Source organism: Corylus avellana, chromosome 4, assembly GCF_965113065.1.
Source record: "Corylus avellana chromosome 4, dhCorAvel1.hap1.2, whole genome shotgun sequence".
In the NCBI taxonomy this organism is placed as follows: Eukaryota; Viridiplantae; Streptophyta; class Magnoliopsida; order Fagales; family Betulaceae; genus Corylus; species Corylus avellana.
In genome coordinates this window covers 23,581,509-23,606,795 of record NC_142493.1, presented here as the reverse complement: position 1 = coordinate 23,606,795, position 25,287 = coordinate 23,581,509, and the positions used below count along the sequence as shown (strand labels likewise).

Below are 25,287 nucleotides of genomic sequence, written 5' to 3'. Positions count from 1 at the left end.
GTACATGTTTCACTAGATTGTAAAAGGAGATTTGTTCACGAGAACAATGGTACTTTTATAATGTGCCAAAAGCAATGAATAAGATTTTAAGCTTTTAATCATTATAATCCACAACCTCCAGGACACTAATTATAAAATGCCAAATTATACTGCAGAAAATTAAACGTAGAGAGCAAAAATATAGTGTTACCCAAAACAGTGAGAGACAAAGTGTAGCATGCATGATCTGAAATATGTTGTCCGCATATGGGTTTTAATGTTTGGAGCTAACCCTAGCTCCTCATCAAGTCCAGCTGCATATGACTAAATTTACTCCCATTCCTTGCATAAGAAGCAATTACAATCTGTTAAAGAGTTCATGCATGGAGTTTTCTATATATTTTGAGAACAAGAATGAAAAATCAATATAGCAATTCGAACGTACTAAAGGGAAAGGCAATAGACGTACACCACTAAAGATCAATGGGAGACAATTAATTAATCACATTGAAGGGCACCTAAAAGAGATAGAATTAATTGTAGAGTAATTATACAAAACAAGCAATTAATATTGTTCGCAATGTCATGCATTAATGCCGTCTGCTTAGCCCTTTGAAGTGCATTCTTCAGAGTTGAGTGTTCATGTACATTGCATGCGCTCCCTAGCTTGTCCATTCCAAGAAACCCAAGGAGACCTAAATAAATAGGAAAACAAACAGTAGATTAATTAGGCAGTCAGATAACAAGTACTCCCCAAGCCAAAGCCAGCTGATCATAATTGAAGCAAAATAGTACACTTCTGATCATCTATTTAATTAGGAGTAGAGGCCAAGTAACCGAGCTGCTCAGCCAAAACATCCACATGATCTTCCTCATCATCATCTTCTTGTTCAAGACCCAATAGGCCAATTTCTTCTTCGATATTCTCATTTAACAGATTTTCCCAGAATCCTTCATCATGTTCCTGATCTCCATTCTCTATATGTTCTTCCAATGGGTTCTTTTGCATGTTAATACCAAGTGATCTTTCCAGCTCTGAAACTTCTAACTCGGACATGCCACTGGAATCCTGAGGCTCAACTTTAACAACAAAGGTTCCTCCTCCACCTTGATCAATAGGGCGCCTTCTCTTCTTACTTATTGCTGCCTCGAATTCTTTTCTTCTGTTCTTCTGCTGAACTAATTGCTGTAAAAAGTTGGGATTCTGCATTGCTCTTGCCAAGAAATTCATCGTCTGATGCTGTTTCCGTTCTGTCTTTCTAAGTCTATCTTCCATTGATTGAAGGTAACTTCTAGTATTCTGCTGTTCCTGTCTAAGCTTCACCAGTTCCGCCATTAGAACCTGCTTGTCACGCCTCAACCAATCAACTTCTCCGTCTAATCCAAACCGCCCAACCTCAACACAAGCGTCCAGAGGCTGCTGTGAAGCCTGAGGTTGAGTCGCCTTCCTCCTGATGTTCTTCAGAAGCTGCTTCCTTCCTCTAAGAAACCCTTCATTGGCAAACTCCCACCTCTCTGGATCAACCTTCCTAAAGCCCTAACATTAATCAAATTCCTTCCTCATGATCACATTCATAAACAATCTCAGAGTAACATTGATGAATACTACTTAAAAGTCATAACAACTCTAAAATTTATTAGTTAGAACTTACGAGAGACGACAAGGAAAAGAACCACATAAAAGAAAATTAAAGTAATTCGGCCAATCGCATTAGTTCACACATCAAAGCCTTTTACGATACTCTATTTACAGAGAGAGAAAAAGTACGAAAGTATACTTTTACAATTGTGATCTATCTTTTTCAATTAAACAAACAAAATGTCCGCACTAAGTAACGTACCCATTAAATAAAGAGAAAAGAGAGAGAGACCAATCAAATCTATTAAACAGGAAAAGAAGAGATGCAAACAAAGATGGAAATGTCTAAATAACGCTTACATAAGTGTTGAGCTGCCTGACAAAGCTAGAGAAATTGTTGTGCTTGAAGTATCTGGGGAGAAGACTCGTTGCAAAGATCTGGGGATCCCAGACGATGAAGCTGTTGCCCCCTGTACTCCAAGAAACAATATTGTTTGTTGTGGGGTCGTCGACGAAGTCATAGGTTTTGGTAAGGAAGGGTGGAGGGCCTGCGTCATGGAGTCCCTCTATTGGCCGAGGAGGAGGATGAATATCCATTGACGGCGGCGAAAAAGACGAACTTGCTCCCTTTATGATTCCTGGTTAGAAAAAAAGGCACAAAGAAGATTAATTGTGATCTGGGTTGGTCACAGAAATATGGATTTGATTTGGGTTTTTGAGCAAATAAGATGGCTATATATATATGCTGAATGCAGTTGAAACTTCTACTTTAATTTTAATGAGAGTAGGCTAGCTAGCTGTTCATAATATATAGAAGGTTTCTACGGGAATGAAATTAAAGAAAACAAAACAAAACAAAAAAACAAGGTAGGGAAAGAAAGATCAAACGTAACAGAAATATAATCAAACACCAATACTATGATAAAACTGACCTCGAGCGGCGCGCGGCTGTGAAGGTCGGGAAAGGGAGAGGAACTCGGAAGAACTAAGAACTAAGGATGTCAATGTGAAAAGGATATCTTCAATTTATAGATATCTTGCTGCTCTTTTTATTTTTTTTGTTGTTGTTGGGTAGGGTGGGGTGGGGGTAGGTTCTTTTCTCTTTTTACTTTTTGGGAGAAGGCGATGGTGCAAGGAGAGCCTAAATAGGATTGAGATATTTTTCTCTCTCCTCAATCCTCTCACTCCTTTCTCCTTTGGGAAAGTAGTTTGGCACGCTTATATAGATTTGTTTACCTAAAATGACAAGAAGGTTGTAGAGTGTGATGGAATAAATTTATTAAAGTAAAAAATATATAAATAAATAATACCGACTTTCGTAGCCCTTGTATCTTTCTTTTGTTTGTTTAGAAAAAAAGAATTTCGTATTCTGGAAAGTTCCAGAGCAATTCTGCAATTGGAAAGATGTGTGGTGTGCTTCCTTCCTCTAATGGCACTGGAAATGGCTTTCAGAACATTCTGGAATTTCCATGGAGTGATGGTGTTGTGAAGGGTGGAACCCACTATACATTGATGAAGAATTATTTCGGAAGTCAGTCAGTAATAACATAGGTGGCTTTTTGACCTTTTTTTTTTTTTAATTTTTTTTTTTTTTTGTGAATTCTTTGGACGGCTGCAGTGGGTCTAGGTAGGATGAATATGAAAAGTTTATTATAAAAGAATCTTGTATTTTAAGGCATAAGAGGTCTTGGTGAAAATCTCCTTTGTCATGCTCTAGATCTTACTTGATGAGCACAAATGTCTTAGTTTGTGTCAAGTTCTTACAAAAGTTATTATATATATATATTTTAAAAGTAGGGTCTCAAAATATTAGAGGTTTGTAGAATTGCAGCCGGAATGGGTTTTGTTTGGTAGATTTGCTATTATGTAGGTAGATATCGCATTAAGTGTTATGTTTTAGGTCCTCAAGTAGTAGTTCAATCGGCTGGACACCACGCCTCATGAAGCCCGTGGACATGTAAAAAAAAAAAAGTGTTATGTTTTAGTATGTTGGCAAATTTATGTGTTAAAACATGTGATTTTGGGTCCTAAAATGTTTTAAGTTTTGGTTCATGGTTGAGTCGATGTAAAATGTCGATTAAGCAGAAGGTTAAAAATAAAAAGTTGGAGATTTTGATTGATGCGTGATTGAACATAACTGGATCGGTCAGACCAATGATATTTTTTTTTTACAAATTTCAGAGAGGTTCGATCGGCACTTCAATTGCAATTGGATCGATCAAACATATGCAATCTTGAAACCTTAAAGTTTGATCGATCAAAATGGGTACATATAATTTTATTTTTGTAGCCAACTTACCTTTAAAACCCAGTTTTCATCCTACTTTTATAAGCCTATTAAGCCATAATTTTCATTCAGAGTGAAGGCTACTGTTCTTTGTTTATGGAGAGATGCCATATCTTTCTAAGCCTAAAATGAAACACAAACCCTTCCATTATTTTGACAATTGATACTATGGTTGTGGGAATTTGAAATTATTGCGATTGTTTGCGAACACATATTGGCTCCCTTTAAATGCTGTGTGGCCGGGTTGTTAGATTGCGTTTTTCATCAAGTATAATATTAATGGAGTTGGGGTCCATTTTTATTGGAGGCTAGTGAACAAATCATTCAACAAGACGTGGCTGAGTAATTCTAACGTTATTAACAAAGGGATTAAACGTGGTAGAATGGTAAATGTTGTAGATCTCACCCAAGCTTGATTAGCATCTTCAATTCTTGCATTTTTCGACTTTTCACTTTTGTTTGTTGTGGGCGTCTTTGAGATTCTTTGGTTTGAACTTTTGATTTAATTACACCCATTGGGGAACCGAATTATTCAGTGGGAAATCACAAGTCACAACTAGACAAATCAAACAATACACACATTACAAGTTCAGTGGGTTTAGACTATTCTCAATTTCACCTCAATATCTTATCAACATGATCATGATTTAATTAAGCAATTGTCGGCAGATGAATACCTTCTCCCATTTGGATTCAAGTTTCTCTTAATTCAGATCTTGTAGGTCAAAAAATTATTATTATTATTTTTTCCCTGGGGTTTAGGGAATTGGTAAGAGGATATTCTACTGGTAAGGCAAAAAAGTATGGAAATATGATTTTGTCGGGCATATTCTTTGAGGTTCTACACCCTTCCCTTCATCCCATTAAAATATTGTCGGGTCAATTGCTAGTGCGCTGCAAATCTGCAATGTGATTGCATTGTAAATCATTATTACAAAGCATAATAGCCTCTGAATGAACTGAAGGGCCAGTTGCGCACCTTTTGGGCCCCCCCTACAAATAATAAAATAATAAGACGCATAATATACATATATATATTTTTTATTTGGGGTCTTGAAGGAATCGTAATCAGTGACATGACACTTATTTTCAGAGCAAATTACTTTTGCTCGAGATCTGCAAAGCATAAAACATGTCACTTCTTTCGACGTTTCTCTCCCCTACTGAACCAGCAGCAGCCTAATAGGGAACACTCCCGAAGGCAGTAGAAATCCTCCACAAAAATGCTTGATGTCTATCTCACTCACCCCTTCCCGCAAAGTATGTATGCTTCCATTAACACAATACAAATACAACGAGGAACTTATGCTTATTGAATATATAAAAGGTTCTATCAATTTTCATCCATATACAGCATACAACAGGTACAGATATAAGTTTGTGTAGTGGGTAAGCAGTCTACAGTAGCATAGTGAGAGATATTGGCAAGAAAGGGAACCACACGTGCATACCAGACCATACAAACATTGGTGTTTTTATTTAAGCCAAGACATTTTTGTTTGAGATCAGTTTTAGAAGCAGCTGAAGATTTCAGGCGGCAGCATCAACAGCACTATCACCAACTTCATTCTCCACAAAACCTTTAAGATACTCCTTCCTGCATGAAATAAAACCTCCATAACACTCAAGGAAGCTTTCTGAATGCCCTCTAGACCAAAATAGACAAGCATGGATGTCCACAATAGAGAGAAGAGACAAAAACATACCTTGCAGGGAGATGATCATGCAGACTGGCAAAACAGGTACTTGGCAGGTACCTATTTATTTTATGCATGTTTTTTTATAATAAGGTTTTAGATAATTCATGCATCTAATCTAAAATCTTATTATAAAAAAGCATGCATAAAATAAACAGGTACGTACCAAGTACCTGTTTTGCCAGCCCTTCGTGAGGACGATTAAATCGAGTCCAAATTGGATAACCAACAAATAGCCGCATTGCCTGAACAAAAAATATATACATTAATGAGAAACATCTCTTATGTATAATAATATAACATAAGAATATCAGATACTACGAGAAACAATGGCGGGCCTTTTTAAACAGCACTTTGCAATCGCAGTGAGGCATTGAAAAGAAGCCCACAAGAACATGTCCATGGCATGTGAAACCAATGTCTCATGAGTCATGAGTACCAAAGGGCAATTAATCTAATTTTTCAAACAAGTCCAAGATATGTCCCACCCGTGTGCGTTATCCATTTAGTACACATGTTTGTGCTACTTAGTGACGTGCAGCATAGGAATACATTAATAGGAAGATGTAATAACAGAATACATCCATATCCAAAGTTTAATAAACTAAATTTCAAAATACTGCGAAGCAAGCAAAAAGGGAAGCATAAGAAGTTATGACAACAAGAGTCACCTCCACAGGAGTCAATGTCATGTAAGACCACTACAAAAATTATGGTCATTAGCGGCGACTCCAAGTTGCCGCTAATGAGGAAAAACTTGCCGCTATTCACAAATACCGGCGACTCGCGGCCGCTATTTGGTGGTTGGTAGTAAGTGGACGGTGAAGCTAAATACCGGCGACTTTCAACGTTGCCGCTATTTGTATGTCATTAGCGGCGACTTAGAGTTGCCGCTAATACATTTTTTTTTGCCGGAAAAAATGGTTCAAAATGGTTCTAAGGTTGCCGCTATTGTATATCATTAGCGGCAACCTTAAAGTTGCCGCTATTTGTATGTCATTAGCGGCGACATAAACTCGCCGCTAATGATATAAGAAAATTAAAAAAATTAAAATAAAAAAAGTCAATAGCGGCAACTTGGAGTTGCCGCTATTGCTCTATCATTAGCGGCAACCCGTAGTTGCCGCTATTTATCCAGTATTACCGGCGACTATAGTAAGAAAATTAAAAAAAAAAATGGAAAAGGTCAATAGCGGCAACTTAAAGTTGCCGCTATTCCTCTATCATTAGCGGCAACTGAAAGTTGCCGCTATTTGTTTGTAATTAGCGGCAACTTAGGAGTTGCCGCTAATGAATTAAAAAATAGAAACTCAATAGCGGCAACCTAAGGGTCGCCGCTATTGGGAAAAAAAAAAAAAAAAACACCACATATATATATATATATATATATATATATATATATATATATATCATACTTTGGCAACCGTACCATATAATATAATAATAATGTAATGAGAAAGAGCAAAATGCAGACCAATGAAATCGACGATATTACGACCGTTGGTAAACCTTCCCGTAGGCCCCTAGGGGAAATCAATCCCATAGGGTGGATAATTGGCTTTAATTAAGGGCAAAATGCATATCCAAGACCAAAATTAAGGAAGTCTAATTCAGCTTATCATTGTAAATTTCTTTCACAAAATGGAAAATAGTCCAAAGCAGGGACAACTCATCAGACCAAGCCCTAGAATGGTATCTAGGATGAGGCAGCAACCAGAAAACATCTTGCATCCTCTTGGCATACACATCAATCATACTGTGTACCGATTCTTGGCAGCTTTGTCAAGTTTCTTTGCATCATCCTGAAGGAGGAAGACCAGAAAATTACTTACAAAACCCATAACCTATGATAAATGAGGTGAGAGCCAATAAAGGAAAACAAATTAAGTACATTCTCCAAAAAGTATCCTTACATGGAATATAAATCCTATCGTCTCATTGTAGTCGAGAAACTCCTTCCACTGTTTCCCAATGCTCATCTGCAGCCAAAAAAAAATTGGCATGAGATGCTATGCAGGCCTTTTTACAATCAGAATAAAAACAGTCGCTAAAAATGACCAATAACAGCAATTCAACCAGGCCTTGTTTACAGGTGAAATCCATGAAAATTTCTTAAATTGATCTAAGGAAGCTAAATCAATTCTTATTCCTCTCACTTGAATCTTCGAGAATCAAAGGATTATTTCATATAGAACCCATGAATAAAAAAGTGAACAATGGGAAAAGATAAAATGTGTCCAATAGATTAATCCAAGTGATCATATGGGCTCACCCAATTGCTCCACTTAGTATCAAGTATTTTGAGTCATACGATAACCATTCCAACGTGCACATATAAAATTTCCCTTCTTTTCCTCTACCTTCTTGCAATCTAAGTGGGGCATTAAAGGGGAGCAATAAAGGAATAGCCACAGTAAAATACAAACCAAGGATCCATGTTGTGCTCATATAAACAAAAGCAAAAATTAATGTGCTTCAGTGATATAGTATCCATACGTGGGAGACAAAGTATGAAAAGTTTTCTTGTGGGTCAAAAAAATAAAATAAAAATGGGGACAAATAATAAAGGCAGTATGATGAAGGCTGGTGGGTTTATCTGCTTCAAAAAAAGTTACCTGTGCAGCTTCATTTGTAGCATTCTTGGTCCACACGCTTATTTTTTCCTGCCTAGCTCTGACATTGACAACTGCTCCACAAATTTCATCCCCATGATCAAATTGCTCTCCAATCATTGCCAGCAACTAGTATCAGCACACTCAGAAAATTAGATGCCACAAAGAATTTTTGATTCAGTGTTAACTTACAAAGATTGTCTGAAACATACCGTATACAACCAAAAAGTGTCAGATTTCCCTCTATTAAAAAAGGTTATAGTCCACTTCCCTCCATTGGCACAAACAGGGTCCTCCCATTTTGGCTCTATTTTATGTTTAAAACAATAGATGTCTGCTCCGTGACCCAACTTGCTTGGATGATGAATATTATTGTAAAGACTGTGCAAGGAATAAATTGCCCAGGCAAATTTGTCAGTTATTTTGAGGAGATTGATAGAGAGACCAGAGGCATTGATAGTTCAAGAAGGCAAATCAGCAGTTACGGAAGCAGAGATTCGAGATCATAATCATACAAACTATGCCAAAAAATTTAGATGCAATGAGATGCTATGATATTCTCCCATGTCTTCAGGCCCCATTTTCATTTTATACATGTGCAGAGAAATAGGGTTCTCTGGCCAAAACCAAAGAGAAAAGGGGGAAGGGGGTTCCCATCATTCAATTGGTACCTATATTTGTTTCGACAGAGAGTATGGGAATTGTTAACGAATTTTAAGTACTAGATAGAAGAGAATTTATTTTAGGGAAAGAAAAAGTACTAGATCAAACAGGTTAAGACAAATAGCTAATGTTTAGCAGAGAGGTATAGAAATGAAGCCAACTACTCCCACAACGAAGTACATAAAATATTGTCAAATTTCAAGGGAAAGAAACACTAACATCCCCTCTCTGTCTCACAGAGGTACAGGCAGGACAGCCTCTATATCGGTAAGTATTAAATTGTTGAGCTCAGTTTGGGCTTTTCAGTCTTGTTCCCTCTATTGCATGAGATAAGGAAAATAGGTTATGATGCGAGAAGGCAGTGATGGTGAAGGTGAGGCTAGAAGAAGCAGCAGTAAGAGCAAGCTCCCAAGAGATTCTGGCAATAGGAAGATTCCAACAAACAAACATTTGTATAGGCTGGTTCTCATCTATGTAATGCAAATTTGGTTTCTTCAAGGAGTCAGAAGCAAAGTCCCTCCTCACCTAAATGAACAATTACAGGGCAATTATTAAAGAAAAAGGAGTTTCACACACATGCACTTAAAATTTGTTAAATTTGACTGTGTTTACACTTAATAAGGTTATTACTTATAAAAACCTTATAAGATGGATGATTTATATAAATCATCCATCAAAAAAAAGAAAGGTTACTAAATATTCATCAAAAAAAGAAAAAGAAAGAATACTTGATTCAAACCCCCCTCCCACCGGGATCCCCAAAATTAAAAAAGCAAAAAGGCGTTGTCTCAATATTTGATAATTTTTTAAAATAAGTCTATATAGTTGATGTTTTAGTGGTCCATGACAATTGATGTATCTATAAACTTGAAAGAGTTCCACCCTGCACCGCAACGATTAAGGAAAAAAATCCCACGGTTAAGAGTATAATTATGGATTTCAGCCCTAGCAAACAAATGAAGAAAGTCTACTGACTCAAAAATAATAGAGGTAGGTGCAGTTCACAAAGTTTTGCTTCTCTTAAAATCACATGACGTGCAAGTAGATGGATGTACATATAGTTGGGAGAAAGTTGTTAGAGGGGGAGAAATTAAAATTTCTGAATTTCAGGGACCAAAAGTGTATTCAGTCAACTATAAAGTATGGCACATAAATAACAAGAACCACATATAGACATGAATATGATACCATACGGTGATCAATCTCAACAAAAAAGTATGAAACCAACATTTAACTGAATAAAAAACCAGTATCTGCACAAATATACAGAATACTCTACAGATTCATGTAATACTCCATAAAAAAAAGAAAAAAAAAAAAAAGGAAAAAAAAGAAAATTCAACTACATGATTCATATGAAACCAGAAATTTTGTTAAATTAGGGTTTTGAATGCAATATTCAACTATTTGCAAAAAACCTACCAAATTCACTTAAACAAAGTTCTTTTAAACCGAAGCACAATGTCTCTACCACTTGACACACCCAAGAACTTTAAACTAAAACAAACATAAAAAACACAAAATTCAACACCATAGGGTAAGTCGTAAACACAGAACTAAATCTGCTCAAAGTAGCACATCAAAAGTTAAAAAACAGTAACAGAAAAAAGAAAAAGAGCAATTTTGGATGAACTCATTCACAAGTGGGTTTTCAATTTGAATCTTAGCATCGATCCAAAATGGGCAAAATTGAAAGTTTTTAAGCATCTAAACCAAATGCTAAACTAGTGGTTCAAGAGGCCAACAAAATACATTAACCCATATAAAGCACACACGCAATCAAGAGTTGTGGATACACTAACATTCCAAACAGAGACAAATTCGTCCAATTACCCAATCAAAATGAAAACAAAGATAAACAGGCCTTTGACATGGAGTCCAAGAACAAACAAACCGAGCTTTAATACCATGTTAAAGCATTAACCCAAAAGCTTAAGTTTGTAGGTGGAGAGGCCCAACAGGTATATAAACACATAATCAAACACACACCTAATCCATGACTGTGAGATTCCTAAGAGAAAGAAGAAAAAAAAAAAAAAATACAATCCCACTCAATACCATGAAAAACAGAGCATATACGGAGGACCACTAGCTGAAGAATTATTTTCTTGACCGATTATTTTGCTAGACTATGACTTATCATCAATCATACAATTCTTTACTCAAAGGCTTGGTAGTGATTACTCTTACATTCTACAAAGATGCCCTACACATTTATTACCCTGCCTAGAGTAAGAATGATTTGTTGAGTTTTGGTATAAACACCTTCATCAATGCCAGCTCAGTTGTTGGTTAAAAATTGAGCTAGGTCTGAAGGCTTTTCAGCCCTGAAAAGGCTTTGCCAAATGTTGGAGGCAAAGGGGCAAGCAAAGGCCCTGAGAGTATCCATGAGATTTCATCCTGTCAAGGGTTAAAAATTCTTCAAAGTCTTGGTCTAAAAGAATTGCCAATGCTAAGCTTCTAATTGAGGATTCTCGTTGGCTTATTAAATATGTGAATACCTAGACTGAAGTTCTAGGGCTTGCATCCATTATGATGCTTCAAAAATTGAATAACAAATCATATAGCAAATCTAAAAGCAATGATGGCAGAGATTGAACCTATTTAGCAAATCATATTGCAGATTATGTGTAGGATAAAGTTTGAATCCCGAAGCTAAAAGCAGAGTAACATCATCAAAGAACACATGATTGTAATTGCCAAAACAAAACAAATCACATGATATTCCACAGCATTTACATGGAATGTCAATACACAATTCACATGGGGTGGTGTATTTAAGGGCATGAAAGTAGCAGTTATTTAGAGCAATCATTGAACTCGACGGTGATCTCACTGCAAATTTGTTGATAATCTGATTCCCCTCAGATTCACCAAACCCACTGACAAAAATCAAATATTAACATTGGAAAAGAATAAAAACAAAGAAAAGCATCAAAATCTCCTATTTCCCTAAATACAGAGAGACTTCCAATGGCAAGAAAACGTCTGAAGACTAACCACTACAAGAGAGAGATTTTGCGGACTGGTATTTTTGTCGTGTTCCCACCGGTGTTTTGCAGAGCAGCAACGCAGTGTCAACCAAAACTAAAATCAAACACCAAATCGCAGAGACTGTAAGGCCATTAAGACGCATAAAAAGGAATACAAACAAAATTTTATAGAACCAAACAGAGCTGCGCGAAGAGGGAGAGAATGACCTGGAATTAAGAAAAGAAATGGCGAGATATGTTTGTCTGAACTTGCTGTAGCGGGGGTATTTTGAGTTCACCCGGTAAAATTTGGCTACGAATGGGTTTCGCCGAACTCGCTGGGCATGCTCTTAGCTTACGATCCGAACATGGATGACGGAGGGAACGGGGAAAATATCAGATCGGAAGGAAAAGAGAGAGGTGGCCGACACCAGTGACGAGTGCGCCGAGGGAAATTCCAATATAGGAGAGAGAGAGAGAGTGATTTTGGAACTTTGAGTCAGAAAACAAAAAAAAAAAATTGTATGAAAATTTCAGAAAATTAGCGCCAATTTCAGAGATGGCGCTAATTTTATTTGGTACATTCAATAGCGGCGACTACAGTCGCCGCTAATTATCTCAAATAGCGGCGATCCAGTATGTTGCCGCTATTTGAGGTATTTTTTTTTTATAAAAAAATTATACTTACAATTTTTTAATATTTTTTTATTTATTATTATTATTATTTTTTTTTAATTTTTCTCTTGTAATATGTTCTTATTATTATACTATTAACTAAAAAATTTCGTTTAATAAATTTTTATGATAAAAATAATTAAGTTGATATTTATCTTATAATTAATTATAAAATAATACAAAATCCAAAGATAATATAAGATCAATATAACTAAGGCACTAAGATAATATAAAAAGCTTACAAACCTTCAATTATATCCAGTTTGATCTATCAATTGATCATATCACGATCAATCGAACTAATTCACTAGGATCGATCGGATGTTTGATCGAACATTTAATCCTATCACGATCAATCAAACTAATTCATTAGGATCGATCGGATATTTATTTGAGCATTTGATCCTATCACGATCAATCGAACTAATTCACAAGGATCGATCAGATGTTTGACCGATCATTTGATCATATCGTGATCAATCGAACTAATTCCTTAGGATCGATCAAATGTTTGATCGATCGTTTGATCCTATCACGATCAATCCAACTAATTTACCTGGATCGATCGGATGTTTGATCGATCATTTGATCTTATCACGATCAATCGAATTAATTCAGTAGGATCAATCGGATGTTTAACCGATAATTTGATCCTATCACGATCAATCGAATTAATTTAGTAAGATCGATCGAACATTTGATTCTATCAAGATCAATCGAGCTAATTCATTAGGATCGATTAGATGTTTGATCAAACATCTGATCCTATCACGATTAATCGAACTAATTCATTAGGATCGATCGGATGTTTAATCGATCATTTAAATATATTACGATCAATCGAACTAAAGCATTTAGATCGATCGGATGTTTGATCGAACATTTGATCCTATCACGATCAATCGAACTAATTCATTAGGATCGATCGGATATTTAATCGATCATTTAAACATATCACGATCAATCGAACTAATTCATTTAGATTGATCGGATGTTTGATCGAACATTTGATATTATCATGATCAATCGAACTAATTCATTAGGATCAATTGGATGTTCGATCAATCATTTGTTCTTATCACGATCAATCGAACTAATTCACCTTGATCGATCGATCATTTGATCCTATCACGATCAATTGAATTAATTCACCAAGATCGGTCGATTGTTCGATCAAACATTTAAATAAGAATAAGAAATAGAAAACTTCAATAATAATTAATACGAGAATTTGTTCTCTTTAAAAGGAAAAAATAAATATTGATTTTTTTATAAAAAATAAGAATAGAAAATAGAAAAAATTCACCAATAATTAATATAAAAGAAATAATGACATATTATTGGAGGTGAATTTTTGGTAAATAATCTTTTCTATTATATATGTAAGGTCACTAGCATTGTCCCAATATTTAAAATTTAATTAATTAATTAATTAATTAATTTTTTTTTATTTTTTTTTTTTTTTTCAGTGCTAAATAGCGGCAAATACTAAGGTTGTCACTATTGAGGGATCAATAGCGGCAACTTTTTAAAGTTGCCGCTATTAGGCACTTAATAGCGGCCACCTTGAAAGTTGCCGCTATTAGGCACCTAATAGCGGCAACTTTATGTTGCCGCTAATAGGCCAAGTAGTTTTTTATTTGTTTTTTTGTCTGGATGAATAGCGGCAACTACCAAAGTTGCCGCTATTGATCTCTAAATAGCGGCAACTTTTTAAGTTGCCGCTATTAGGATCTTAATATTGTTGCCGCTACTAGGCCAAGTATTTTTTTATTTTTTTTGTCTGGACGATTAGCGGCAACTACCAAAGTCGCCGCTATTGATCCTCCAATAGCGGCCACTTTTAACGTTGCCGCTATTAGGCCCCTAATAGCGGCAACTTTATGTAGCCGCTATTAGGCCCCTAATAGCGGCAACTTTATGTTGCCGCTATTAGGACAAGTATTTTTTTATTTGTTTTTTGTCTGGACGATTAGCGGCAAGTACCAAAGTTGCCGCTATTGATCCTCCAATAGCGGCAACTTTTAACGTTGCCGCTATTAGGCCCCTAATAGCGGCGATTTTATGTTGCCGCTATTAGGATAAGTATTTTTTTATTTGTTTTTTGTCTGGACGATTAGCGGCAACTACCAAAGTTGCCGCTATTGATCCTCCAATAGCGGCAACTTTGGTAGTTGCCGCTATTAGGCCCTTAATAGCGGCAACTTTATGTTGCCGCTATTAGGACAAGTATTTTTTTATTTGTTTTTTGTCTGGACGATTAGCGGCAAGTACCAAAGTTGCCGCTATTGATCCTCCAATAGCGGCAACTTTTAACGTTGCCGCTATTAGGCCCCTAATAGCGGCGACTTTATGTTGCCGCTATTAGGACAAGTATTTTTTATTTGTTTTTTGTCTGGACGATTAGCGGCAACTACCAAAGTTGCCGCTATTGATCCTCCAATAGCGGCAACTTTTAACGTTGCCGCTATTAGGCCCTTAATAGCGGCCACTTTATGTTGCCGCTATTAGGACAAGTATTTTTTTATTTGTTTTTTGTCAGGACGATTAGCGGCAACTACCAAAGTTGCCGCTATTGATCCTCCAATAGCGGCAACTTTGGTAGTTGCCGCTATTAGGACAAGTATTTTTTTATTTGTTTTTTGTCTGGACGATTAGCGGCAACTACCAAAGTTGCCGCTATTGATCCTCCAATAGCGGCAACTTTTAACGTTGCCGCTATTAGGCCCTTAATAGCGGCCACTTTATGTTGCCGCTATTAGGACAAGTATTTTTTTATTTGTTTTTTGTCAGGACGATTAGCGGCAACTACCATAGTTGCCGCTATTGATCCTCTAATAGCGGCAACTTTTGAAGTTGCCGCTGTTGCGCTCATAATAGCGGCAATAGATTGTTGCCACTAATTGTGTTTAAATAGCGGCAACTCGAGTCGCCGCTATTGAGTGCCTAACAGCGGCAACTTGGTAAGGTGGCCGCTGATGGGTAGTAAATAGCGGCAACACATGTTGCCGCTATTAGTGTTGCTGCTAAATATCAACTATTTTGGTATTTAGCGTCCGCTATTAGCGGCGACGATAAAGTTGCCGCTAATTGCCTCTCATTAGCGGCGACTTTTAAAAGTCGCCGCTAATGATCCCTCATTAGCGGCAACTTTGGGGTCGCCGCTAATAAGTTGGTTGCTAATGACCAAATTTCTTGTAGTGGACAAATGTCTCATAACGTATATGTCAATACATGGGCAACAATATTGCATAGCCCAAGTCTTAAGTTAATGCAGCATTGAGAAAGATAATAATCAGAATAGTCAGAACTTAAAAAGTGGTCAAGAGGTGTATCAGTAGAAAAGGTAAAAATCTGGATGGAGTGTGTTCAACGGTTGTGGACTGGGGATGTTTCAAATGTTAGGAAATTAATCATATTTCCCAAGATCCATGAGATGCAAAAAATAAGAAGAATGCGAAATAACAAAGATAAGCAATCACACACGATACAAAGATTTAAGTGGTTCGGCTTAACAAGCCTACATCCACCGGCAGAGACAACCCGAAGAAAATCCACTATCAAAAGATGGAGTACAAAAATAGTAGAGAGAAAATCACTCAAATCCCAAAGCCCCAATACACCCAAATTTCACTATCACACAAGAGAGATTATTCCCAAAATAGAATACAAAAGACAGATGCACAAACTCTTCTTTTGCTGGAACAGATGCAGCTGATCTCTATTTTCTTCTCTCACTCTGTAGCACATTTTTCTTCTAATCACTTGTGTTTTTGGCTCCTCCAAAAACCACCAAGAAGAAAACTCCGTGGCAATCCTTGTACCTCCTCTCAAATTCTCTCTTTTTTTCCTCCCTTTGGTGCTCACAAATACTCACGTTTGGCACACACCCAAAGGCTCATGCTACAAGCCTTTTATAAGCCACTAAAGTCGATGAAACAATCACATTCCAATTTGGAGAAATAAACCCAATAAGTGTCTGAAAAGGAATTCTTCTCCTACTCCAAGTAGGATACGTAAGACCAAAGAAAGTAAGAGAAAAAAGCAATGGGGCCCACTCTAGATTCAAGTCACACTCAACAATCTCCACCTTGACTTGAATCCACCATTAAGTCTAACAAAACGTGTCTCCTCCGGATGTCTCCGCCTCAGCCCCTAAGGGCAATCACACTCCACAAGTGTCCTTCAAGTCCAAGCGCCTCTTGAACTTGAGTATAGGACCTAATTTAGACATTATACCATGCCTTCCTATCAGTCCCGTCGACCATACAGCTTTTTTTGACGAATTTTTCTTCTTGTAGACCCATCTGCACCCTTTAGCATTCTTTCTCTTGGCTAATTTTGCCGAATCCCAAGCTTTACCACTCCGTGGTGACTCCACCTCTTTCGACATACCATTCTGAATAGATGATGGATCTCCACTACTAGCTGTTTGAGCAAAAGAAACCATACCTCTTTGTTGCTTTTCGATGACGTTTCTCTTTGCCCCTTGCTAAAGAATAAGACTCTTCCCGATGCTTTAAATTTCTTGACGATTTTCTGTCATCACATTCATCCGTGAGTGAACACTATTCATCAAGCTCCACCTCCACGAATTGTTTCTCTCTGCACTGTACTTTCAGAAAACTCATCTAAGTTAACAAACTCAGACTTCTTCGGTTCATGCTCTATAACTTTAGGTTCTTTACTTGACTCATCCTTGTACATAGCACACTCATTAAAAGTCACATTCCGACTTCTAATGATATTCCGATTTTGATCATCCCAAAATCGATAACCGAAAGCCTCATCTCTATATTCAATGAAGAAACACTTACTAGATTTTCCATCTAGTTTACTCATAGCATCATACTCAACATGGACAAACGAAGCACAACCAAAAACTTTCAGATGTGAAAAATTTACCTCTTTTCCACTTCAGACTTCTTCTGGTAGTCTATGGCTCAGGGGAACGGAAGGCCCTCTATTTATTAGGTATGCAGCAGTGCTCACTGCATCAACTCAGAAAGTCTTTGGTAACCCAACATGCAATCTCATACTCCTGGCACGCTCATTGAGAGTCTTGTTCATGCACTTAGCTACGCCATTCTGCTGCGGTGTTCCCGGGATAATTTTCTCCATTCTAATCTCATTCACTGCACAAAACTATTTAAACCTCTTGTCTTTATATTCTCCTCCATTGTCTGATCTCAAACGCTTGAGCTTCAAGCCCGTTTCAGTCTCAACCATAGCCTTCCATTTCTTAAAAGTCTCAAATACATCAAATTTACTTTTTAAGAAATAAACCCATACCTTCATGCTTGAGTCATCAATAAATGTGATTTAATACCGCGAGCCTCCAAGAGATGCCACTGGTGCGGGACCCCACAAATCCATGTGTACTAGCTCCAACTTTCCAAGCTTAGGTGCTTTGCCAACTTCCGCGAAACTCACCTTCTTCTGTTTCCCTAAGATGCAACCTTCACACAAATCAGACTCAACTGACTTCAACTCCAATAGTTTGTCCTTTGACATAAGTACCTTCATCTCTTTCTTGCTCATGTGCCCAAGCCTTAGGTGCCATAATTTTGAGTCAACTCGTATCTACAACATCAACTGTATCTTTACTATTCGTAGTCATATAGAGAGTACCCGTCTTATGACCACGAGCCAAAATTCTAGCTCCCTTGCAAACCTTCCACTTTCTATCGTGGAAATGAATTGAATGTCCTTCCTCATCAAGCTGTCCCATTGAAATCAGATTTTTCTTCAGCTTTGGAACATGCCTGACCTTCTGTAGCTTCCATACTAAGTCATTGTGTGAACTCTAATGCGAACATCGCCTAAGCCCACAACATCCAGCACCATTCCGACAGCGAAATACACCTTCCCAAAACCTCCACCAACATAATTCTCGAGAATTTCACGGATCGTTGTCGTATGAAAAGATACTCCCGAGTCTAAGACCCAAGAATCAAGGGAACTGACGACAGAGACAAGTAGGGCATCATATACATCTTCTGTCACTACGTTTGCATAATCATTCTCAGTCTCCTTTCGTAGTTTCCTGCAATTCTTCTTGTAGTGGCCAGTCTTGCCACAGTTCCAACACTCAGGTTGTTGTCCGAATCTGGATTTGTTTCTCCCTTTTTTGGAATTTGATCTACCTTGATCAGAGTTTCTGTCTTGTCCCTCTGTCCCGAGTCTCGAGGTTTAAAGCAACACTAAAACAAAAGGCTTCACCCGCATCTCTTCTGCGAACCTATTCACTGAGAATCAAATCCCTAACGTCTTCATAGCTCAGTTTACTCTTTCCTACAGAGTTACTCACAGCCATCCTCACTGCTTCCCAGCTATTTGGCAAAGATGACAAGACGATCAACGCACGAACCTCATCATCAAAATCAATTTCCGCCAACGACAATTGATTTGTGATAGTGTTGAACTCATTGAGATGATGTGCCACCGAAGCCCCTTCTGCCATCTTTAGGTTGAACAAATTTTTCAGCAAATGCACCTTGTTGTTAGCCGACGGTTTTTCATACATACTTGATAAAGCCGCCATTAGACTTGCTGTGAACTTCTCCTTTACAAAGTTGTGTGCAACTAATTTTGACAGTAATAACCTGATAACTGCTAGGGCTTTACTATCAAGCAGAGCCCACTCGCTATCATCCATGTCGTCGGGTTGTTTTTCCAAAAGAGGTTGATGAAGATTCTTCCCATAAAGAATATTTTCAATCTATACTTTCCAATACCCAAAATCTTTGTCGTCAAACTTCTCGATTCCCATCTTTCCTTCTTCACTTGCCATCGCTCCCACTCAAACCAAAAGCTCTGATACCAGTTCTTAGGAAATTAATCATATTTCTCAAGACTCGTGAGATGCGAAAAATAAGAAAAATGCGAAAAAACAAAGATAAGCAATCACACACGATACAAAGATTTAAGTGGTTCAGCTTAACAAGCCTACATTCACTGGCCGAGACGACCAGAAGAAAATCCACTATCAAAAGATGGAGTACAAAAATAGTAGAGAAAAAATCACTCAAATCCCAAAGCTCCTATACACCCAATTCTCACTATCACACAAGAGAGATTATTCTCAAAATAGAATACAAAAGACAAGTGTACAAACTCTTCTTTTGTTGGAAAAGATGACAGCTGATCTCTACTTTTTTCTCACTCTGCAACACATTTTTCTTCTAATCACTTGTTTTTGGCTCCTCCAAAAACCACCAAGAAGAAAACATCATGGCAGTCCTTATACCTCCTCTCAAATTCTCTCTTTTTCTCCTCCCTTTGGTGCTCACAAATACTCACGTTTGGCACACACCCAAAGGCTCATGCTACAAGCCTTTTATAGGGCACTAAAGTCGGTGAAACAATCACATTCCAACTTGGAGAAATAAACCCAATAAGTGTCTAGCAAGGAATTCCTCTCCTACTCCAAGCAGGATACGCAAGACCAAAGAAAGTAAGAGGAAAAAGCAGTGGGGCCCACTCTAGATTCAAGTCACACTAAACAATCGCCACCTTGACTTAATTTGCGATTTTTAAATAGAAAGTAAGAGGAAAAAAAGAGACTCATTTCAATTTGCAACTTTTTAAATAGCAAGACTTAATCATGAGCTTTTAAATGTAAGAATGAATCAAGCAAATTTTAACCAATAGAGTCCAACAGATTCTTTTTACTAACCTAAGTTACATACACATCTAATGCCCTCCCACCCTATTCTTATAGGGAGAGGAGGTGCCATTTGAACGATAGTTCATTGGCTATAGGGCCCAATCTTATATGTATGTGATGTTTTACAATCTTGAGCTAACAAATACGAGGGTTGACTATTATTATTTTTACTTGATAAGCTAGCGCGACAAAGCACGTAGACTAACCATAAGTTAGTCAAAGAACAATCGTGTCTTACTAGACCTTTTCACACTAGAAACATAAAAATGTATGTAAGTGCGGCAAACTCAACAAACTAACAAACACAAGTTTTCTGACAAACCAAGTAGGAATAACCACGGTCTTCACGAATCTTCTTTAACACCTCATCAGCTTCATAGTTATCAGCATCCAGTCGCCAACTGAGTACTCCGAGTTCTATAAGTCAACAAAATGGCTCATATGAAGTCAGAGACCCAAACATTTATTGATCTAACAAATTTAATGTTCTCTAAAGATGCTCACCAGCAAGTTGATCTATGGATACAAACTCCTTTCGTTCCTTGTGATGGGGAAGTCTCTGGTCTGCATCACTGTCATCCATGTACCATCCTGTATATATTGAAAGTTTGAGAATACAACCCACGACTGCAAAAGACCTTTTTATAAGGGAGTGTGAAGCAATGAATTCAACCCATAGGGATTTACATGATTGGATCATTAGGAATCAAGTTGAAATATCTATGCAAAACAATCTGACAAATGACATATTGCTCTATTAAAAGGAGATTTGTTCACGAGAACGATGGTTTTATAATGTGCCAAACGCAATGAATAAGATTTTAAGCTTTTAATCATTATAATCCACAACCTCCAGGACACTTATAAAATGCCAAATTATACTGCAGAAAATTAAACGTAGAGAGCAAAAATATAGTGTTACCGAAAACAGTGAGAGACAAAGTGTAGCATGCATGATCTGAAATGTGTTGTCCGCATATGGGTTTTATTGTTTGGAGCTAACCCTAGCTCCTCATCAAGTCCAGCTGCATATGACTAAATTTACTCCCATTCCTTGCATAAGAAGCAATTACAATCTGTTAAAGAGTTCATGCATGGAGTTTTCTATATATTTTGAGAAGAAGAATGAAAAATCAATATAGCAATTCAAACCTGCGTACTAAAGGGAAAGGCAATATTAGACGTCCACCACTAATTAAAGATCAATGGGAGACAATTAATTAATCACATTCAAGGGCACCTAAAAGAGATAGAATTAATTGTAGAGTACTTATACAAAACAAGCAATTAATATTGTTTGCAATGTCATGCATTTATGCCGTCTGCTTAGCCCTTTGAAGTACATTCTTGAGAGTTGAGTGTTCATGTATTGCATGCGCTCCCTAGCTTGTCCATTCCAAGAAACCCAGGAGACCTAAATAAATAGGAAAACAAACAGTAGATTAATTTGGCAGTCAGATAACAAGTACTCTCCAAGCCAAAGCCAGCTGATCATAATTGAAGCAAAATAGTACACTTCTGAACATCTATTTAATTAGGAGTAGAGGCCAAGTAATCGAGCTGCTCAGCCAAAACATCCACATGATCTTCCTCATCATCATCTTCTTGTTCAAGACCCGGCCATAGGACAATTTCTTCTTCGATATTCTCATTTAACAAATTTTCCCAGAATCCTTCATCATGTTCCTGATCTCCATTCTCGATATGTTCTTCCAATGGGTTCTTTTGCATGTTAATACCAAGTGATCTGTCCAGCTCTGAAACTTCTAACTCGGACATGCCACTGGAATCCTGAGGCTCAACTTTAACAACAAAGGTTCCTCCTCCACCTTGATCAATAGGTCGCCTTCTCTTCTTACTTATTGCTGCCTCGAATTCTTTTCTTCTGTTCTTCTGCTGAACTAATTGCTGTAAAAAGTTGGGATTCTGCATTGCTCTTGCCAAGAAATTCATCGTCTGATGCTGTTTCCGTTCTGTCTTTCTAAGTCTATCTTCCATTGATTGAAGGTAAGTTCTAGTATTCTGCTGTTCCTGTCTAAGCTTCACCAGTTCTGCCATTAGAACCTGCTTGTCACGCCTCAACCAATCAACTTCTCCATCTAATCCAAACCGCCCAACCTCAACACAAGCGTCCAGAGGCTGCTGTGAAGCCTGAGGTTGAGTCGCCTTCCTCCTGATGTTCTTCAGAAGCTGCTTCCTTCCTCTAAGAAACCCTTCATTGGCAAACTCCCACCTCTCTGGATCAACCTTCCTAAAGCCCTAACATTAATCAAATTCCTTCCTCAGGATCACATTCATAAACAATCTCAGAGTAACATTGATGAATACTACTTAAAAGTCATAACAACTCTAAAATTTATTAGTTAAAACTTATGAGAGATGACAAAGAAAAGAAACCCATAAAAGAAAATTAAGTTAATTCGGCTATGGCAAAAGTTTACACATCAAAGCCTTTTACAATACTCTATTTACAGAGAAAGAGTACGAAGTATACAATTGTGATCTATCTTTTTCAATTAAACAAACAAAATGTCCGCACTAAGTAACGTACCCATTAAATAAAGAGATAAAAAGAGAGAGACCAATCAAATCTATTAAACAGGAAAAGAAGAGAAGCAAACAAAGATGGAAATGTCTAAATAACGCTTACATAAGTGTTGAGCTGCCTGACAAAGCTAGAGAAATTGTTGTGCTTGAAGTATCTGGGGAGAAGACTCGTTGCAAAGATCTGGGGATCCCAAACGATGAAGCTGTTGCTCCCTGTACTCCAAGAAACAATATTGTTTGTTGTGGGGTCGTCGACGAAGTCATAGGTTTTGGTAAGGAAGGGTGGAGGGCCTGCGTCATGGAGTCCCTCTATTGGCTGAGGAGGAGGATGAATATCCATAGACGGCGGCGAAAAAGACAAACTTGCTTCCTTTATGATTCCTGGTTAGAAAAAAAGGCACAAAGAAGATTAATTGTGATCTGGGTTGGTCACAGAAATATGGATTTTATTTGGGTTTTTGAGCAAATAAGATGGCTATATATGCTGAATGCAGTTGAAACTTCTACTTTAATTTTAATGAGAGTAGGCTAGCTAGCTGTATATGTTCATAATATATAGAAGGTTTCTTCAAATGGGTTCTACGGGAATGAAATTAAAGAAAACAAAACAAAACAAAACAAAAAACAAGGTAGGGAAAGAAAGATCAAACGTAACAGAAATATAATCAAACACCAATACTATGATAAAACTGACCTCGAGCGGCGCGCGGCTGTGAAGGTCGGGAAAGGGAGAGGAACTCGGAAGAACTAAGAACTAAGGATGTCAATGTGAAAAGGATATCTTCAATTTATAGATATCTTGCTGCTCTTTTTATTTTTTGTTGTTGTTGGGTAGGGTGGGGTGGGGGTAGGTTGTTTTCTCTTTTTACTTTTTGGGAGAAGGCGATGGTGCAAGGACAGCCTAAATAGGATTGAGATATTTTTCTCTCCCCTCAATCCTCTAGCTCCTTTCTCCTTTGGGAAAGTAGTTTGGCACGCTTATATAGATTTGTTTACCTAAAAGGACAAAAAAGAAAGTTGTAGAGTGTGATGGAATAAATTTATTAAAGTAATAAATATATAAATAAATAATACCGACTTTCGTAGCCCTTGCATCTTTCTTTTGTTTGTTTAGAAAAAAAGAATTTCGTATACTGGAAAGTTCGAGAGCAATTCTGCAATTGGGAAGATGTGTGGTGTGCTTCCTTCCTCTAATGGCACTGGAAATGGCTTTCAGAACATTCTGGAATTTCCATGGAGTGATGGTGTTGTGAAGGGTGGAACCCACTATTGATGAAGAATTATTTCGGAAGCCAGTCAGCAATAATATAGGTGGCTTTTTGACTTTTTTCTCTTTTTTTTTTTTTGTGGATTACGTGGACGGGTCGCGGTGGGTTTAGGTAGGATGAATATGAAAAGTTTATTATAAAAAATCTTGTATTTTAAGGCATATGAGGTCTTGGTGAAAATTTTTACGCTGATTTGTCATGCTCTTATTAGAAAGCACAAAAGTCTTAGTTTATGTCAAGCCCTTATAAAAGTTATTATATATATATTTTAAAAGCAGAGTCTCAAAATATTAGAAGTTTGTAGAATTGCAACTGTAGTGGGTTTTATTTGGTAGGTTTGCTATCATGTACGTGGGTATCACATTAAGTGTTACGTTTTAGTATGTTGGCAAATTTATGTGTTCAAACATGTGATTTTGGGTCGTAAAATGTTTTCAGTTTTGGTTCAGGGTTAAGTCGGTGTAAAATGTCGATTCAACAATAGGTTGAAAATAAAAAACTAGAGATTTTGATTGATGTGTGATCATACGTAGCTGGATTGGTCAAACCAATGATATGTTTTTTTTTTACGAATTTCAGAGAGGTTCGATCGGCACTTCGATTGCAATTGGATCGATCAAACATATGCGATCTTGAAACCTTAAAGTTTGATCGATCAAAATGGGTACATATAATTTTATTTTTGTAGCCAACTCACCTTTTAAAACCCAGTTTTCATCCTACCTTTATAAGCCTCTTAATTAAGCCATAATTTTCATTCAGAGTGAAGGCCACTGTTCTTTGTTTATGGAGAGATGCCATATCTTTCTAAGCCTAAAATGAAACACAAACCCTTCCATTATTTTGACAATTGATACTATGGTTGTGGGAATTTGAAATTATGCGATTTTTTGCGAACACCTATAGGCTCCATTTAAATGCTGTGTGGGGTTGATGGATTGCGTTTTTCATTAAGTATATATAATATTAATGAAATTGGGGTCCATTTTTATTGGAGGCTAGTGAACAAATCATTCAACAAGACGTGGCTGAGTAATTCTAACGTTATTAACAAAGGGAAATTTTTTTTTTTTTTTGGTGGACATGTCCACACAAGAGAGAAATGAGGATTCGAACTAAAGACCTCTGCTTCATTAGGCATGGTTCCAGCCAATTAAGCTACCTTTTGGAAACTATTAACAAAGGGATTAAACGTGATAGAATGATAAATGTTTTAGATCTCACCCGAGCTTGATTAGCATCTTTTTGCATTTTCCGACTTTTCACTTTTGTTTGTTGTTGGCGTCTTTCAGATTCTTTGGTTCGAACTTTTGATTTAATTACACCCATTGGGGAACCT

General features: G+C 37.2%; 3 protein-coding genes across 7 annotated transcripts; all 3 read right to left on the bottom strand.

The window, feature by feature from the left end:
- Positions 1–470: 470 nt before the first annotated feature.
- On the bottom strand, positions 471–2,717 carry LOC132179189 (heat stress transcription factor A-6b). 3 transcript variants are annotated; one of them, XM_059591854.1, is made up of 4 exons: positions 2,491–2,717; positions 1,919–2,196; positions 775–1,516; positions 471–674 (listed from the first exon to the last, which is right to left on the bottom strand). In XM_059591854.1, exons 2-3 carry the CDS (start codon positions 2,153–2,155, stop codon positions 791–793), a joined length of 963 nt encoding a protein of 320 aa, XP_059447837.1. In that variant the 5' UTR covers positions 2,156–2,196; positions 2,491–2,717; the 3' UTR covers positions 471–674; positions 775–790. The 3 variants fall into 3 exon arrangements, with proteins under 3 accessions (XP_059447837.1, XP_059447836.1, XP_088371581.1); XM_059591853.1 differs by having other exon boundaries at positions 471–1,516; XM_088515455.1 differs by lacking the exon at positions 2,491–2,717 and having other exon boundaries at positions 471–1,508; positions 1,919–2,192.
- Positions 2,718–5,137: 2,420 nt separating this feature from the next.
- Positions 5,138–23,599, bottom strand: LOC132179889 (heat stress transcription factor A-6b). Of its 3 annotated transcripts, XM_059592680.2 has the most exons (8): positions 23,375–23,599; positions 22,784–23,061; positions 21,286–22,392; positions 21,056–21,186; positions 20,638–20,724; positions 20,456–20,550; positions 5,552–5,787; positions 5,138–5,442 (listed from the first exon to the last, which is right to left on the bottom strand). In XM_059592680.2, the coding sequence occupies exons 2-3, from the start codon at positions 23,018–23,020 to the stop codon at positions 21,664–21,666; spliced, it is 966 nt and encodes a 321-aa protein (XP_059448663.1). In that variant the 5' UTR covers positions 23,021–23,061; positions 23,375–23,599; the 3' UTR covers positions 5,138–5,442; positions 5,552–5,787; positions 20,456–20,550; positions 20,638–20,724; positions 21,056–21,186; positions 21,286–21,663. The 3 variants fall into 3 exon arrangements, with proteins under 3 accessions (XP_059448663.1, XP_059448662.1, XP_088371892.1); XM_059592679.2 differs by having other exon boundaries at positions 21,056–22,392; XM_088515766.1 differs by lacking the exon at positions 23,375–23,599 and having other exon boundaries at positions 21,056–22,384; positions 22,784–23,057.
- Positions 7,138–20,716, bottom strand: LOC132191614 (eukaryotic translation initiation factor 4E-1-like). The gene is made up of 7 exons (XM_088515656.1): positions 20,638–20,716; positions 20,456–20,550; positions 9,266–9,342; positions 8,367–8,535; positions 8,158–8,283; positions 7,456–7,521; positions 7,138–7,344 (listed from the first exon to the last, which is right to left on the bottom strand). The coding sequence occupies exons 1-7, from the start codon at positions 20,714–20,716 to the stop codon at positions 7,294–7,296; spliced, it is 663 nt and encodes a 220-aa protein (XP_088371782.1). The 3' UTR covers positions 7,138–7,293.
- Positions 23,600–25,287: the final 1,688 nt, after the last annotated feature.